The sequence below is a fragment of the Typopeltis vanoorti genome, chromosome 22 (assembly GCF_054136105.1).
Source record: "Typopeltis vanoorti isolate ZY-2024b chromosome 22, IOZ_Tvanoo_1.0, whole genome shotgun sequence".
Lineage (NCBI taxonomy): Eukaryota > Metazoa > Arthropoda > Arachnida > Uropygi > Thelyphonidae > Typopeltis > Typopeltis vanoorti.
Genome location: NC_143570.1, coordinates 77,581,107 through 77,599,932, shown reverse-complemented (window position 1 = coordinate 77,599,932; position 18,826 = coordinate 77,581,107). Strand labels below are relative to the sequence as shown.

The 18,826-nt window shown below is 35.9% G+C and overlaps 1 protein-coding gene across 3 annotated transcripts in view; it reads left to right on the top strand.

The window, feature by feature from the left end:
- Positions 1 to 18,826, top strand: part of LOC150094500 (ecto-NOX disulfide-thiol exchanger 2) — a 294,098-nt gene that overhangs the window by 223,109 nt on the left and 52,163 nt on the right. For all 3 annotated transcript variants that reach the window (XM_090411781.1, XM_090411779.1, XM_090411780.1), the window contains exon 10: positions 12,706 to 12,812. In XM_090411781.1, coding sequence (XP_090267907.1) covers positions 12,706 to 12,812 — 107 coding nt within the window. The remainder of the gene's footprint in view (positions 1 to 12,705; positions 12,813 to 18,826) is intronic.

Genomic DNA, 18,826 nt, shown 5'->3' with positions numbered 1-18,826 from the left:
AGTTAAGTTGGCATTTCCTCCAACTAGGGAAGATATGCCTTTGTGGCAGCAATGCTCACCAGGTTTGCCAGAGCCCCATTTGTGGAAACAGGCTGTATCCCTGGAAGGTGAGGATGATTTTACTGTGACAGGCTATATATTGCACATTAATGCCCTTTAGTAGCTGCTTTCTTTTCTTTATGTCAGCTGCCTGTTCTAATGACTCGAAAAATTCTGCCACTTCTTCCTTAGGAGAACCATCTATGGGAATATAGCAAACAAAACAATAGACAAGTTTCATTGTCTATTTCCCCATTTTAAAGTTTACCCACTTAACTCTACTGAAAACTGCCTTCCAGTCAAGACGTTCATTTTCATGTATGGTGTTGAATGTTATTGCTATGTCTTCCTTTCCTTAATCATTATTATCTGAATATAACATTCTATACCTATTAGTAAGATCTAACCTGTTTTTGTCTTCTTTGTCACAATAATGCCAGTTATGCTCACATGGTACTTTTTCATTGGAGAGAACTTTGCTCAGTTCTGCAAGTTTGATTTCCTTTCCATTAATACTCCTTATATTGATGGTTACTATCTTCAGTTCTTCTGACATTAGCTTTATTCTTCTTCTAGATGTTGAATTGGAGCTTGTTTCAGTAGCTGACTTTTCACTGTTTGTCTTGATTCACTGGCAAAAATAGCAGGGAGACCTTGTTTAACCAGGTGACACCCCAGCTGGCATAAAATCTCATCATTTTATACCATCATATTCGTTTGTGATTTAAGCCAGTAGAGAGTACAGTTTGGTTGGCTAAGTCCCAAATAGCTAGTGCATCCTCTTTTGTTCAGTACCCAGTAGATACCTACTAATGGGGGTGCATGAAGGTAAGATTTGGACATTAAGTCAGAAGTCCCAGTTCTCTGCATTCCTGAAATGTTATGTGGAGATCTCCTCCCAGCTATTTGGCTTTGAACCTTAAAGCACCCTCCCTGTTTTGAATCCTTGAATTTAAGTCTCCTGCCAGTATTATTAATTCAGCCAATGATTTTTTTTTTTTTTTACTGTTTTCTGTAACATTTTATAGAATTGTTGAATTTCTGTTCTTGGTTTTCCTTCTTCAGGACTTCAGACACACTGATTATATTTAAAGTTTTATTTTGCAATTTTATTTTTATTATCAGTATCCATTTAAATATGTATTCCCATTCTTTTATTTCAGTTTGAAAATCCTCATGTATTATTATACCCACACTCACTTTAACTCTTTCTTGTTTCTTTACTCCACTAAAAAAAATGTGATAATTATTTAATTTATACTTTCCTTTATCATTCTTTTTTGTTTCTGATATACAAGCCATTTTTATATTTTGCTTATCCGGTTCTTCAATTAATTCTTGTTTTTGATTTAAGGAACAAATGTTCCAACCTTCTAATCCTTAATGTGTTCCGTTTCCAGTGCCTTTTCCATTGTTCGTTACTGGTCAGATCCATCTGAACAGTCCAGCTGCATCTTATATTGTTTCTCTGAATGTTGAATTTTTACATCATACAAGTGGGTTGTTAACCCTACTTGTTGATGTCCCCTGCTTTAGCCAGGGGGCATCAACAAGTAGGGTTAACAATCCATGTTGATATAACAACATGTTGATATGGCCTTCATACGAAGGATGGCCTTTCTGGTGGAATACACTACTGGCATAATCGCCCACATTGTCCATTCACTCTCTCTCACCACGTTGAGGTAGCAAGGTAGGATTGATAGAGAGAGATACAATATTTATCAACAGTAAATGGTTACAGAATTTCCATACCCGTTGATCCATATTATTTTTTCCAATAATAAAAAAAAAATCTTATTACAGTATGTAGTTTTCTCTTATTTTGTCCTGCCATTAAGAACAAAGTATATGATTAAAATTCTAGAAATATAAACAATATATTGTGATGTACATTTAAATTACCTCTTATCTTAAAATTAGAGCTATCCTGTCTTCTTCCATCTTCTTCTTCTTCCTATCATGGAATTTAGGCTAAGTAGCCTGTTTCAGTCTCATGTCACCATTTTCTTGATCTTCCAATTCTTCATTTTCCATTTATTTTATATTGTGTAGTATTTCTGGCAGTCTTCTATTGTTCATTCAATTTAAATGTTCTAACCATTTCTGTTTACTTATATAGTAGCTAATTGGTTACTGTAAGAATGTATGTTTCTTGCTTTTAGTTGCACTGGCTCTGAGATGCAGCATCAAATGCAAGTTAATCTATTGAGTGTTCTAAGTGGGAAGAATTATCACACTTCTTGATTGATGGCTTGCACTTCAATAAATACCATTTGCTTATATTATTAAAACTAGCATCTATTTCCCTATACACCCACCCATCCTTGGTGGGTGTATAGAGAGATAGTAATATATTATGTTACTATCTCCCTATTACATCCACTGTTAAAACTGTTACATATAAGAGAAATTAGAATTTTCAATATCAACTCCTAGACATTTTGCTCTGTAACATGAACATCATTCAGGTAGAGTTTTATAATTCAAGGTTAGCATTAAAAAAAAAAAAAAACGTAAACCCTCGATTTAACAGACAAAATTTCCGGTCCGTATATCACATGTGAAAATTAACACCCTGTTAATTTTAAAATGCTTTTAACCAAGATTTGCTTATAATTAAATTAACAGGTTATTTTTTGTTATTAATTTCCTGTAATTTTTAACAAATTTCGGCAAATAGGCCTTCATATGTTGGAAAAACACTGTAGTAATTTAGCTGACACAAATAAGTCATCGCTCATAAAACATGTTCAGCGAATATTTAGGATGTGATCACACCAATCGCACTGTAATTGGTTCTTTTGTTGCATGGCGTGACTTTCTGTGGCAGTTTTATTACACACATTTTCGTAATTTTAGGGAGTTAATTATAAAAAAACAGCAGAATTCAAAGGTTCAAAAAACTTTATAGTTTTTTCAAAGCAGGATTGCCTCAACATCGAACATTAACTTTACATGAACTTATCTAAAAGTGTGTGTAAAACAATTTTTTTGTTATTACGTGCTAATATTGATAAAATTGCAACATAATGTTACAGATATTTTTATTTTAAAAAATTCGTGATTTAACGGACACCCCTTAGCCCCTATTAGTCCGTTAAATCGAGAGTTTACTGTAAATAAATAAAAATTAGTTTGAAGAGTTTATGACAATTAGTTCCCAAAACTTATATAGTTAGGCATGCAGTCTGATTAAGATTAGGACAATGATGCAGGGTCTCATAAGTTTCAAGAAATAGTTTATTGAATTTAAATCTACAGTCATGGTTTGATCTCAGTAGAATAGGACAATCTGTTTGCAAGTTTATGTAACAAACTCATGTTTCTTAAACACTGCTGTAATATGGATGTAATTCTTAATTTTATTAAAATCAAGGAGGCTATTAAATTTTGTATGCCACACAGGATTTATCAATGACTAATAAGGCCTTGTTATTAGGATCAGATACATTATGCAAAGAAACTTTTCTTTTCAAATGTCCTAATCAGTGAGCTTGAAAACAATCTGAAGAATAATCATAGTCGAGAGCATTTTGACTCAATTTCTAGAATTTCTCTTTCCTCAGCCAGACATGTACAGTAAAACAAGCAAAAATTGATTCATAAGTTTGAATTGTTAGAACAGAGAAGCCAATTCTTTGCTCAGCTATCACCCATCACTATTTTTACAAATGGGTTATAAATTTAACAAATAGGCCTTTCATACTTAATAAGTTGAAGGTGTTATCAAAAGATCCTAATTTTGCATTATCCTCTCGTTGGATACCTTATTTAGAATTCATGGTAAGTATAAAAAAAACAGCATCAGAAACTTCTGTACAGATGCATGCCACTGTTATAATGGATATTACGAACTATAATTGCAAATTTAATGTTTTAATAAGAGACCGATACAGTATAATCAATGGAGATCCAACTTAGAGTCAAATTATTATTATTATTGTTGTTCCGGGAAACTCCAAGGAGTCGACAGACTCATCGAGGGAGGCCCTAACATCATGTCAAGAACAACTATTCAACATTCACACAGTATCTATCATACCTTGCCTTGAACTCATTCACGGTCGTAGCACCCACAACAGACTCTGGAAGCTTATTCCACTCATTTACCACTCTCCAAGTAAAGAACCTAGCTCTAACACCCTTGTCAACCACGCTCTTGCCCAGCTTCCATGCATGGCCCATAGTCCTCCCACCACCAGTCATATTTTCAAAAATATCTACTGGATCAATCTTATAAAAACCCTTCAGTAATTTGAATGTCTCAATCATATCACCCCTCCTTCGCCTATCGTCCAATTTCTGCAACCCACAAATCTTCAACCTATTCTCATAAGGTTCATTCCACAGACCTGCTATCATCTTGGTCACTCGTCTCTGGACCCTCTCCACTTCCTCCCCATCACAAAGAAACCCTGGTGCCCATAACTGAGCACAGAAGTCCAGATGAGGTCTTATCAAGGCTCGATACAGAGGAACAACAACTTGTTCGTCTCTGCATGTTAAAGTATTTTTCAGAAGCCAAGTGATTTGGTGAGCTGTTTTAGTTACTTTTGCAATGTGTCCCCTAAACTTCAACTCCCTATCCACCAACACTCCCAAATCCCTGGCCTCATCAATCTCCTGGAGAACGGTTCCACCAATGCGATATACTGCTGCTATTCTTTTCACCCCAAAGTGCATAACCTTACACTTTGCCACATTAAATTGACATCCATTTTTCCTAGCCCAGTCCTCCAAACTATCCAAATCATCCTGTAAAATTTTGACATCCTGTGCACTCACAATTGCTCTACCCAACTTTGCATCATCAGCAAACAAGTGAACACTTCCTCTCAAATCCTTTCCCATATCATTGATGAACAAATTGAAAAGCAGTGGTCCAAGAACAGAGCCCTGTGGCACTCCACTAGTCACAAGACGTCTTTTAGACTCCACTCCTGAATAAACCACTCTTTGATATCTCTCCTTCAACCACCCTCCTATCCATCTCACCAACCTTATATCTATCCCCATCTGCTCCAGTTTACTGATTAGGGTTCCATGTGGTATCCTATCAAAGGCCTTGGCAAGGTCCATTAGTATCACTGTAAACCCATTACCCTATCCAGTTCAGCCATCACTGTGTTATAAAATGTGAGCAAGTTACTGAGGCATGATCTACCCTTCACAAAACCATGTTGTCCCCCATACAATATCCCATTTTCATCTATCCAATCCTGTATTCTTTTCTTGACTAATTTCTCTAAGACCTTAACAATGGATTCCTGATATGCTAATCGGTCGGTAATATACAACAGCAGTCTTGGAACCACCTTTATGCAGTGGAACTATTTTCCCTTCCTTCCACCCGCTCGGGACTAACCCTGACCCGAGACTCAAATTAAACAAAATGGTCAAGGGTACTGACAATTCTTTAGCTGCTTCTCGTACAACACGAGCTGGTATACCATCCAATCCCACAGATGTATTGACATTGAGGTTATGCAATAGACTACTCACCTCCACTTCATTAACCACAATTCCCGTATAATCTACTGGTTTATTCGTTTCTGCAATGTCACCACCTGGATGATATACTCTTGCAAAGTGCTCACTCAGTAACTCAACTATATTAACTGATTCAGTTATCTCCCTACCATCAGCATTCTTTAAAATCAATCTGCCATGTACATTTTTCCTTTTACTTGCTACATATCTAAAAAACTGTTTAGGATTCTCTTTAGCCTGCATGGCCAATGTTCTTTCGTAATCCTTTTTTGCTTTTCTTACCACACTCGTCACCCTTCTGGCCTGCGCTTTATACCGTTCATGTGCCTGCCGGTCACCCTTCTCCTTAAATTCCCTCCATAGTTGTTTCTTTTTTTGCAGCTCAAGCTTAATGGTGTTATTCATCCATTTAACCCCTACTTGATTTATTATTCGGACTCTAGGTATACAGTCAGTCATTGCTTCATGTAAGTACTTCTTAACTACCTCCCATGCACTATCAACTTCTAGTCCTTGCAGTTGTACATGCCATGGCACTGAACCAATCAAACTCCTAAGCTTGTTATACTTACCAGCCTGATAATTCCAAATGTACCCTGTCTTAATTGAAAATTCTACACCTTTAGCCACCTCCCAAGTTAAGACCCTATGATCACTCTCACCGATTGGTGGCAATGTGGTCATATTTGTTACAGCCAAATCCTCAGATGTAATTACTAGGTCAAGCACTCTCTTACCCCTAGTATTTTCCATTACATGCTGTCGCAGATAGTTATCCCTTAATAACTGCATAAAATCCAGTTCCTTCCTTCCGTGTGTCCTCTCCTCACTCCAATCAATGCGACCATAGTTGAAATCTCCCATAATAATCACCCTCCTTCCACCCATTTCTCTTATTTGCTTGTGCATACTGTCACCACCATCTTTTCCATCACCTGGTCTATAGCAGCACCCAATTGTATATTTAGTTCTGCTAGCCACAATCTCACACCAAATGGCCTCAAATGTGCTCTTTTCTCTATCCTGCATTTCAACTTCTATTCTCCTTGACTGGAGCTCATCAGCTATTATCAACAATACTCCTCCCCCCATTTTATTCTCTCTGTCATTCCTGAACACACTATACCCATCACATTCAATCCCACTAGTTATATCATCTACAGTCAGCCATGTTTCACTAATACCAATAACCTGTGGTCTCGAAGTGCCAACCATGGCCAAAAACTCTTCCTTCTTGTTCCTAATACTCCTAGTATTAGGGTACATGAATTTAAGACCCCCATTAGCCCCAACCCTACCTTGATGCCTTATATTAACTATCCCACTCAGATTTGTTGTCCTTATTTGCTCTGGCATATTATATTCATTCTTACATTCAACTCCTCCATAAGGACTGTACATCTACTCCCCCCCCCTTAACAAATCTAGTTTCCCTGAATTTGCACGTCCACTACATTCAGCAACACTTTCTCAAGTCTTCTTACACCGTAACCATTCAAATGCAAGCCATCCATCTTATATAGATCCTTTCGCCCATCAAACTCACTCCACACATCCACAAATTCCACACCACTCGTCATACATAACCCATGCATAAAGTCATTCGCAATTATGGCCCTCCTTTTAAACATTTCACTGTCATAGCGTGGCAAAAGACTAATCATTCTAACTCTCTCACTCTTTTCTTTTGCTACTCAAACAATTCATTCAGGTCTTCTATCATTTCCATTTTATCTCCTTTCAAATCATTCGTACCTGCCACAACAATCATTTCTTTCACTCTTTCCTTTTGCTCTCTAATAGACTCGGTTACGTCCTTTATGGTCGCACCAGGTTGGTACGATTTTGTCAAATCCTCTACTAACACACCTCGTACTAACGAGTCTCCATACAGCACTCTATCCTTCATTTTGTTCATGTTAACATTCATACATCTATTTTTCCTGTTATACCTTTTATTATTGGTTGGTTCATTCAGTCTACTTTTGTTCATGCACTCTAGCTGCTGTTTTGCTCTTTCTATCGCATATTCAACAACGCAATCTCACTCAATGCATCTATCTCATCATTTTTATTCTCTGAGAAACCATTTATACTATCATTCACACTCTCACAATTTTCATGTACAACCTTGCCGTTTCTTCTCATATCCTTATTTCCTTCATTCTGAAGGTTGACAAAAATATCACACCCACGATCCGAAATACACTTCAATTCCTCATTCTCCCTACATTTTCTACACACATTCAATCCTTTATTATCATCTAACCACACTCCAACCGCACTCCGCAAAGCGTACATTTCACAGCTAGTACACTGACTCATTTCTTTTATACTACCATTCTTTGATAAGGATGGCGAACCATCATTACTGGCCGCCATTTTCCTTCGCACAGGTGCCATACTTATTTGCAATGTGTTTTGTCAAATTATACGTTATAACACACCAAAAACAGACGCACTAAAATACGCAAGGCAAACAAAACAAAACTACACAATATTAAGTAATTTGTATCGATAACTGAAAATGATACTTATCTTATCTTATCATATACTTATACTTATCTTGCACGAACACTACACATTACGAATTCATCTAGCGGCGACTTCCCGACATAGATTATGTTATAAAACACTTTAGTACACTAACCACGCTAATAAAGCTCCAATAATATACCAAAATTACACACTTAAGTCCATTAAATTGAATCCAAAACATCAATAAATCAACAAAAATCACAAATCTCTCAGGAGCTCTCCGATAGCACGTCCGTTCACCAGCTAGCCTCGACACTGGAACCAAACCAACTTTTCAACACCTCTTTTCTCAACCTCTTATTCAGCTTAGATGACATCTTCACGGTGCAATCTCATTCTGAAGCAGAATTACTTCAATTTTTGGATAAAATAAACTCCTTATACACCCATATCAAGTTCACTATTGAACATGAGTCCAACAACAGTCTGGTTACTTTAGTTAATCCGTAATTCTACAGGCAGTACTGAATTTTCCATTTACAGGAAACCTTCCTTCACTGGAAAATTGTGTGAGCTCTGTAAATTAACAAATTATTGGACCTGACATTTTCCTTATATGCTAATGCTATTGAAAAATTGCAGATTCATTGTGCTCTTCAAATGTGTATCTGGCCTACCCAAGGTATGCTAAGCTGGTTATCCGTTACATCCACCATAGTTGATTGTATTGGTTCTCCAACTTATTATTTTGCTGAATATCTTTCCAATCTTCAAAACTTCAATAGCCAAACCAGCTATTATATCAAAAACAGTATTAACTTCAAAGAGAAAATTAAACATCTTTGTTTGATGAACAGTGAAATTTTGGTTTTCTTTGATGTGGTTTCTCTGTTCACAAACATGTCGCTCCAAGAAATTACAACTTTTTCAAAATATTTTTCTTGAAGCATTGTTAACTTGTTTAAATTTACCCTCCATGCAAGATAGCTTGTATGGAAGAATAAATTCTAAAAGCAAACAGAAGGGCAGCCATGGACAGTCCTATTTCACCAAATTTGGCTGATTACTTCAGAATATGTGAAAAACCAACTTTTCAACACCTCTTTTCTCAACCTCTTATCCAGCTTAGATGACATCTTCACGGTGCAATCTCATTCTGAAGCAGAATTACTTCAATTTTTGGACAAAATAAACTCCTTATACACCCATATCAAGTTCACTATTGAACATGAGTCCAACAACAGTCTGGTTACTTTAGTAATCCGTAACTCTACAGGCAGTACTGAATTTTCCATTTACAGGAAACCTTCCTTCACTGGAAAATTGTGTAAGCTCTGTAAATGAAACTCCTGATAATACCTGTCTTTTGTGAAGGATGATGATGTGAATCTGAGAGTCTCATTTACAGAACTCAGAATTTGTTCTTTAGATTAGCAGATCATGTGCTCAACATCCTACATGTAGTTAGATGGGGAAAATACCTTCCACATATCCAAGAGCCTGCAATTCTGCATTTAAATCAACAAACAAGCTGGAGGACTTCTTAAATATGACACAAACTGGCACAGAGAGTGCACTGCAGCTACTGAACGAACCAAGCGAGAGGTTCTGACAACAAACTTCCATTTTCCCCGTTCTGTTATGAGCATTAGTCGTTGAGTTACATCCGCTGAAGTGAGCGCCTGCACATGCAGTTCGTTGGATTAGTGACAATGAAAGAGCTAAAAGAACGTGTGTGTGTGTGTGTGTGAAATTTTGCTGAAAATTTCGTAAAAATTTTACAGACATTTCAGTTGCTTAACCAAGCATACGGGGAGGACTGTATGAGGTGAGTGCAGTGCTATGAGTGGTTTAAGCATTGATGGATGAGTTGTGGGGAAAACCAGACTTAGATGTTGCACCATGACAATGCACCAGCTCACGTGTTGCCCCTCATCCACAGTTATATGGCAAATCATCAGACATCCATTATGCCCCATCCATCCTCTTCTCAGACTAGTAGATCATGTGCTCAACACCCTACATGTAGTTAGATGGGGAAAATACCTTCCAGATATCTAAGAGCCTGCAATTCTGCATTTCTCAGCATACTTTTTCCTGTTTCCCAAACTTAAAACCACTTTGAAAGGACATTGTTTCCAAACCATTGAGGAGATTCAGGAAAATGTGATAAGAGAACTGTGTGCCATCACACACAGTTCTCTTATCGCATGGAAGAAATGTCGGGAACAGTGTATCGCCAGTAGAGGGGACTACTTTGAAGGGGATAGTGCTTAAAATGTTGTAAAATGAGCAATAAAGTCTTTATAACAAAAGTTCGGTCTTTTTTTTTGAACATGCCTTGTATATGATGTTTTCCCTGAAAACATCAAATTTTAATTAATATAATTAATTTACAAATAGATAACAGAATATGAAAAGGTTGTATGATGTGGATCCAGTTGAATAAGTTTATGTAGCATAACAGCAATTATGCCAAAACACAAAAAAAAGCACTTCTTTTAACTTAGAGATGAGTTAGGTAAGAAATAAAGGCAGCTGATCAGAGACTTGAAGTAAACTCCTGTCTACTACTACTACTAGTAGTAGTAGTAGTAGTAGAAGAAGAAAACAGGAGTAAACAGGTAGCATCATATTAAAAATAAAGATGTTAGAAAGGAACTTGATGTTGTTAGCATTAGATAACTGCTCAATGATAGAATGTGTGAGCAGAATTTCTGACATGGCATGGTCACTTAATTAAATTTAAATTCAACAGATTAGCAAAAAATCAGAATTATCAACAGATCAGGTGCTTGGATAGTTTAATTCAATCTAATTGCAATAAATTAAGTGTATCAGCAGCACAGTAAAGGAGAGTGGGGGATAATTCAAAATTGGAAAATATCGTGAATCACAGGAACATACATAAACTTTGGATGTTGCCAACAACTTTTCCATGTTTGTTGTAGAAAGGGAGGTGAATTAATATTTGCTGGTAAGGATTCATAATCTTGAATTACAGAACTATACATGATTCCCTGGAACTTTAATAGTGCTTTCTCCTGTTCATTCAGCTGTTACTGAGACCAAGTATATACAACTGATCACCTTTCCTCTCAAAGACCACCACTATGCCCACTTTCTGATATCTGTCGGTCATCCCAAGTTGTCAACATGCATCTGTAAAATAAATCTGTAGTGTGGACTGTAAAATTCACATCACACATTTATTTTACAGACCCATCCTTTTGAGTGTATAAAAATGTCTATTGTGGAATTCTGTCATATGCCTCAGCAAAATCCAGAAGTATGGATTATGCCTATTCCTCATATCCAACTATGTTGCCCATAGTTGGATATGAGGAACCCATCATGCCACTAGCCATCTTGATACATGCATCATGTGTGCACAACATTGTTAGTTTTTTTTTTTTTTTCAAATATTCTTTGTTACTGTTGCCATTAAATTGCTTGTTGCTTAGTTTAGTCATTGTCTTTTTAATTTTGCTCTCCCGAGGAAGTGCACACAAAACTAGTCGAGGTTTAAATGCAATAAAATAATTAGTCAACAAACAGTCTCCATGTGGAATTTGTTCTTGACTTAAAAATAAAAAAAAATTCTCACAGGTTTCCTTTGACCTATGTGGCTGTCTTCTTTTTTGTCATCTGATTTTACATTCTCTTCGTGCTATCCTCTTTATAGTACTGTATTCTTATCATGCAGCCCCTGCTTTAATGTTATTCATCTATTTAACTCTCGTGTGATTAACTACTTCTATACTCTGGAGAAATAGTCAAATATAACTTCCTTTAGGTTCCCTGTAACTAATTCCCATGCTCGTGCTAAAGCGCTGCCTCAAGATGCTTTCTCAGTCTGTAATAATCAGTTGTCTTATAATCTCCTCTATCAGAGCCATTATATACATTGTTACCTTCAAGTTAAAAACTATGTGATCATCCTCACAGATATTGGTGCTTTTTACAAGATCCAGTGTTCATGTATTACCAGGTCCCTTCCATCATATGATGCTTGAGGTGGTTGTCCCTGAGTAATTCTGTAAATTCATTTTCTCTTGGCATTTATGCTTTCCTTTCTCCTCTCTCCAGCCCACATCCTTATAGTTGAAATCATTTAGAGTAATACTCCTTGATATCCATAACATCTATCTGTTTATGCAGTTTATAGTCCCTTTCAGATGACCCTAGTTTGTAATAGAATCCAATTCTGTATTTTGTCTTGTTAATCTCCATCTCACACCAAACAGTACCTCAAACTGATATTTATATCAATTACATTGGAAACATGAACTCTGGTTGGCTTTAAATCCTCTGCAGTCATTAGTGGTACCCCTCCCTGCCCTTCTTGTCTGTCCTCTCTGAATAAACTTGAACACATCACATTCTGTTTCTGTAACAATATCATCTTCTGTCAGCCAGGTCTCACTAATGAATTATAATGCTTAAGGAGTAAAAAACCCTTCTCTCTATGAAGAATTTCTTATTCCTTCAAAACAAACAAGCTTGCCATTGCAGAATTATGTTTATAAGAAGCTAAGTCACTTGGCTGCATCACGACATTATGCATAAACCTACTTACATAAAAGTAGATAGGGTGGTCTATATATATGATTAATTTAATCTTAAACAGAATACTGCATTCATTTTATATTTTCATGTCTATATATAGACATTTTAATTTTTTTCCCCTTCAAGTTAATATGGTGGAGAAGGTATTCTTAGCGACAAATCACCAGAAAGTATGGGATCATTTCACTAAGGCTCAACGAAAAAATATTGACTTGTGGAGAAAGCAGACTGAAGTAGGTATTACAACCATGATAATATAAATGATTAATAATATTATTAAATTTTTAATTGTTAATTGACTAAATGGGTACTGCTTTTTTGCACATATTTAAAATAAGTATATCATCAGAAGACATAGAACCAGAAATGAGCTGGTGTGTCTGTTAATGAATGCTAGAATTATTCGAAATAAGGGGAATGAAATTGTAGTGTTGATAGAGTTCATTTGCCCCAAAATTGTTGGAATAAGTGAGTTGTTGTTGGATGAGAATGATGTTCTGACAGGAATAGAGATGAAGAGATATGTAGTTATTTGTGCAGACAGACAGGACAGAAAAGGAGGAGTAGTGCCTTTGATGATCACAGTATAGTCAGGCCCATTTAAGGTGGTGACAGTGGCTTTGAGCAGTATTGTGTGAAGTGGAGGCAGATAGGATGAAATATTTTAGTAAGGTGTTGCTATACACCTGGTAGTGTGGCTGTGAGGACAAAATGTATAGGCAAATTGGTCTGACTAATAAGAAAAGTGTGATCACTATGATTGATTTCAATTATGGTAATATATATATATATATATATATATATTGGAATGAAGAGACAGTGTCTGGAACCAAAGAGAATGAATTTGAGTTATTTAAGACAACTACCTTAATCAGTATGCAACAGAGTCCACACATGGATCAAGGGTCTTTTTAATTTGATTATCTCGTCAGAAGATATTTTTGTAAATGAATTGTCACATCTTCCATTTGATAAAAGTGACAATGAAGTGATCACTTGGGTGGTAGTCAGCCATATCAGGACTTTTGTGAGAAAAGGTTATATGTGGAACTATAAGGTGGGTGATTATGACAAGCTCAGGAGGCAGCTTGCAGCTATATCATGGAATGAGGAATTGCATGGAATGGAAATCAATGTAGCTTAGATCCTATGTAAGAACTCTCAGGCAGAGGCACTGACTGAGTATATTCTAAAGGTCAGGAGATTAAATAAGGTGGGTGTAAAATGGATGATTGAAAAATTGAAACATACAATCTGATAGAAGAACCCATTGTGGAGGCAGCACAATGAGTATCAGTAATCAGTCACAGGAGTACGAGGGTGACTTACTTGGTGGGGGGGGGGGGGGTAGCAAACGTGCAGTATGAGCAGCATTTAACAAATGAGGCTAAAAGAAATCCTAGGGTGTTTTATCAATGTGTGTGTCTAGTAGAAAGTAGAATGATTGCAGAGTCTGGTATAATAATGGTAGAATGATAAACACCACAGAGGATGTGGTAGAAGGTGTGATGAGCTGTGTGTGTGTGAGAGTGGGACCTCTCATGATGAGTCTTGACTCCATGAAGGTCTGATGATGATAAAATTAATAAGACATCGAATGAGGTTTTATACCACTGGTATGCCTTAAAAATTATTCATGAGATACACACATTCATCCATAGCTCAGTTGGTCTTAATGATGCCCTTTAGCTGGAAAGACTGGATGCAAATTCTATCCATGACACAAAAGAATCAGTCTTGTGATGAGATGCCCACAATTTTCCTCTCAGAATCTTGGGTTTTTTGTTGTTCAAAACTTGGAAACTTACAGTATTTCAGTTAAAAAAGCAACTTATAATGGGTTCATAGCTTTGTTGTTTCAACCATAATTCTTAATAACTGTAACAAGAGTGGTGTTTAACCACGCTACTAGACAGGACGTATATATACGTCCAGGTTAACATGGATGCAAAGTGCATATTAAAATTGTAATACCATTGATATTACATTGAAATATATGATGGATACGAAGCATATCTGGATGCATATTTGATCCATAATGGGGTAAGGTGGTTAATATACTAAATAAATACACTGAATGCACAGTTTTATAGATCAGACTGCTGTTTTACCATCTTTTTTCACTGATGATCTGCAACTCATAATTTTTTTATTCTGTAGACAATAAATATGTCTATCCATGTTGTCAAATATGCTGACTACTTTAATTCACTTTATCCTTGATCAGGAAGGCTTGTTTATCTTTCTTATCCTTTACTTTGCTCATAACTTATGCATTTCATTTCCTAATCAGAGATGTCTATTCCTTATCTGCTGAATCAGTGGTTCATTCTTGTTCATCATGGATGAAGTTGGTTGTATTTTGGAATTATTTCAAGTTGAAAGTTTGAATGCTTGACATTGCTATCCTACATTCATTAACCTTTTATGTATGACACTTTAGATAAGTATGTAGTATGATCAATATGTTACAAAAAAAAAAGTTGTACACTTGTGTGTATAAAACAAATGAATTTGTTTCAACAAAATAACTCACTAATGATAAAAAGGTTATTTTTGACCACAAGAACTATAGGAGAGGTTGATTTCTATTTGGGTTTATGTAGGTCAAATTTATTTCAAACTAAGTTAGAAAATACCGACAAGTTTCACCAACTTTAGCTGTTTGGTTTCATCAGGGTAAAAAATAGATGTAAAACAACTTATACACTAAAACTATAAATGAAGGAAGAACCGAGTACAGTTGTATTTTTACAAAAAACAGAAGAACACATACATCACACTCATGGAGCATGTATGATCTCACTTGTTATGTAGGAATGTTCTGTAATTGGCAGCAAGATTTAATTCTGGCATGTTTAAAGATCTTATGAGGGTCTTCCAAATCTCAGGCAGAATTAATCCTTGGTTTCTATTTCAGTTTTGTTCAGAATGGATCACTGTTATGGCTTCTTTTATGATTCGGGAGCAGAACTCCTCCTCTAAGTAGGACATGGAGCTTTTGTCCCATTCTGTGGTATGGTTTGTCCTGAAGAAATGAAAAGCTAACCCCGATTTGTCTTTTCTATTATTGTTTACATCTCCTACTTGTCGGTATTTTCTAACTTAGTTTGAAATAAATTTGACCTATATAAAACCAAATAGAAGTCAATCTCTCCTATAACTCAACTAATTTTTCCTCCTTAAATCTGTTAATCTATATAATGGAACAAATTCAGTCTCTTCCTGCTATAGCAAAGTTGCAGTTGTTAAAAATAATGGAAGTAATTGCTATAGCTTTTTTTTTTTGTTGTTAATTTCACTCTCTCTCACCCCATGAATTGTAAAGCTTCATTGCTGTAGATGGGCTAAGGGTTAGATAATCTGGGAATCCTGCTGTAGAAACCAAGATGTAACTGTTTTTCAGGCCACTTCAGGCCACCACTAAACAGGGTGGTAGTGGAGTAACACTAGTTGAATATTACCTGTCACCTAAAATGTTTATAATCGTCATGTCACAGTGAGATCCAAGCTGATTTCTTGTAGGTTATAGAGCAGAGGCACTATCCACATGACCAGCTAGATCTTCAGAAGAGCATTGATACTTTTTCTTATAGTGTAGATATATTTTTTAAAATGATGTGTGTGTAATACACACACGCTCACTTTATTTGCCTAAATTCAATCCTTTTATAATCATTCCGTTACACTACTATGAAAGGTATAAGAGTAATTACTTTAAAACACTAATAAATGAAATAATAACCAGCAATAACGCTTTTAAGGAAACATGTAGAGAAGATAACTAACTTAAGGGTGGTCTGAAAAGTTCTTGGCCTCGACCATAGATGGCAACACTATTGGCAAGATTTTTTTTTCCTAAGTGGTACATCTGTCATAAGCATGTGAAATTGCAAGTCATTCTATCAAGTAATTTGTTTCATACAGCTGTCTGAAGCAAAAATGTTGTCTGTATCCCTTGAAATGGATAAAATTGAGTATCGTGCAGTTATAAAATTCTTTGTAAAAGAAGGTTTAATGCCAAAAGAACTTCATTTGAAGTTCATAAATGTTTATGGGCACTCTTCTCCCTCATTTTCAACAATTAAGAAATGGGCTGCCAAGTTTAAATGTGGCCTTACTAGCCTTGGAGATGAATCACATGAAGGACGTCCAAAAAAGTGTAACAACACCAGAAATCATTGATCCAGTGCACGATATGGTATTGGATGACCGGCGAGTCAAAGTGTGTGAAATTGCTGAGACTATAGGCATTTCAAAAGAACGTGTAGGATATATTTTGCATGAAGAATTGCAAATGAAAAAGCTTTGCGCAAGATGGGTGCCGTGCTTGCTCGCTCACAGCAGATCCAAAACATATTTGCATGAAAATCTCTGAACAGTGCTTGGAGCGTTTTGACAAGAATAAAACTGATTTTGTGCATCAATTTATTGCTATGGATGAGACTTGGATTCACCATTACACACCAGAATCCAAAACTGCAGTCAAAACAGTGGACAGAAGCCAGTTGTTCAGCGGCAAAGAAGACAAAGTCAGTTCCATCAGTAGGAAAGGTCAATGCATCGGTGTTCTGGAATGCTAAAGGCATTTTGTTTATTAATAATCTTGAAAAGGGTAAAACAATAACCAAGAAATATTATTCCAATCTTTTAACCAGACTAGACGAAAAAATTCATAAGAAAAGACCCGGTTTGCAGAAGAAAAAAATCATCTTTCATCAGGACAATGCACCTGCCCACAAAAGTGTTTTGGCAATGGCAAAATTAAGGTATCTGCACTATGAATTGTTGGAACATCACCCTATTCTCCAGATTTGGCTCCCTCTGACTTCTATCTCTTCCCAAAACTAAAACTTTTCTTCGAATCAAGAGGTAATTGCAGCTGTAGAAGGGCATTTTGCAGATCTTACCGAGAACTACTACAGGCACAGGATAATTGTGCTGGAATAAATGTATTACTCTTAAGGGAGATTATGTTGAAAAATAAAAATAATTTTGAAATTATACATTTTTTTCATTGTTCGGCTGAGAACTTTTCAGACCACCCTTGTATATTTACATAAAAGCATAACGTCTTTTTTTTTAGTGTATGTATAACTCACATGGGGCTTGTTGGTTTCTTATCAACAATTTCCTTCGAACTTAACCTATTGTATGTGATGTAGTTTGTAGTATTATCAGGTAGTACTGCTAACTATGCTATTTAATACTTCTATGGCTGCTGTTCATTAGAATTGGTATCAATAATTCCCCCATTCTCTTGAAAATCTATCCAAATGCATGTAGCAGCTGACTAGCACCCTCTCACAGTCCAATTCCAAGCTCAAGGAACAAATTTCTCCTCTTCTTTGTTTATTCCCTCTACTGCTACCCTCTGGAACAGTCTTCCACCATATGTATTTCCCAAGGAATACAATCCACAGCTTTTCAAATCAAATGTGAATAAGTTCCTTATCACTCGTCCGTGGTACTAACATACTATAGGTTGACCACCTCCTATGAAAGGGCTCTCCATAAAATAAATAAATAAATAAAAACCATTTATATCTTAATCTTACTGTGGGTTGGGCCTTCCTTCCATTTTTGCCTCAGGAATTTGCTTTGTTAATCTTTAATCTCTTTATTCGATTACAATGGTTGCAGGGTTTTCCCTTGCTCAACCCAGGTTTTTATCCTGCAAACCAGCCAGAAGAATGCATTTAACAGGCATAACATATTGGCCTCATAGCCTTACTTGCTTCAGTGTTAATCCCAAATATAAAGTCAAGTTCTTTTATAATATCTTCAGTTTTAATATAATATAAATTATATGCTTTTATATAATTTATTTACTCCTAGTTTTCCTAAGAATTTTCATATGTGGTTGACCATTGGTTTTCAGTTGTTTCATTTCTAATTCAATTTTCAGATTCATATATTTAAATTGGCTAGAAAACTGCTTTATACTGCTAACATGATGTTTTGAGTGAATTATATCTCATATATTTATTCAACCTGGCTTCCCATCATAAGTGTTGTGCATCGGTTATTTTCTGATTTATTGTTCTATTGTGCCTAAATATTACTGTTCTGTGCCTGTGTATCACCTGATCTGTATGTTGTGTTCAGAATGTCATTGACTTATCTCTCTCCTTTATATGTTTATTAAAGGAAGATGTTATTCTATAGTTCCAGTATTCAGAATATAACTGATGTTTTTTGTTCTCCAGCTTATTATTTTGTTATTTGTAACAAGATCTAGGTATTG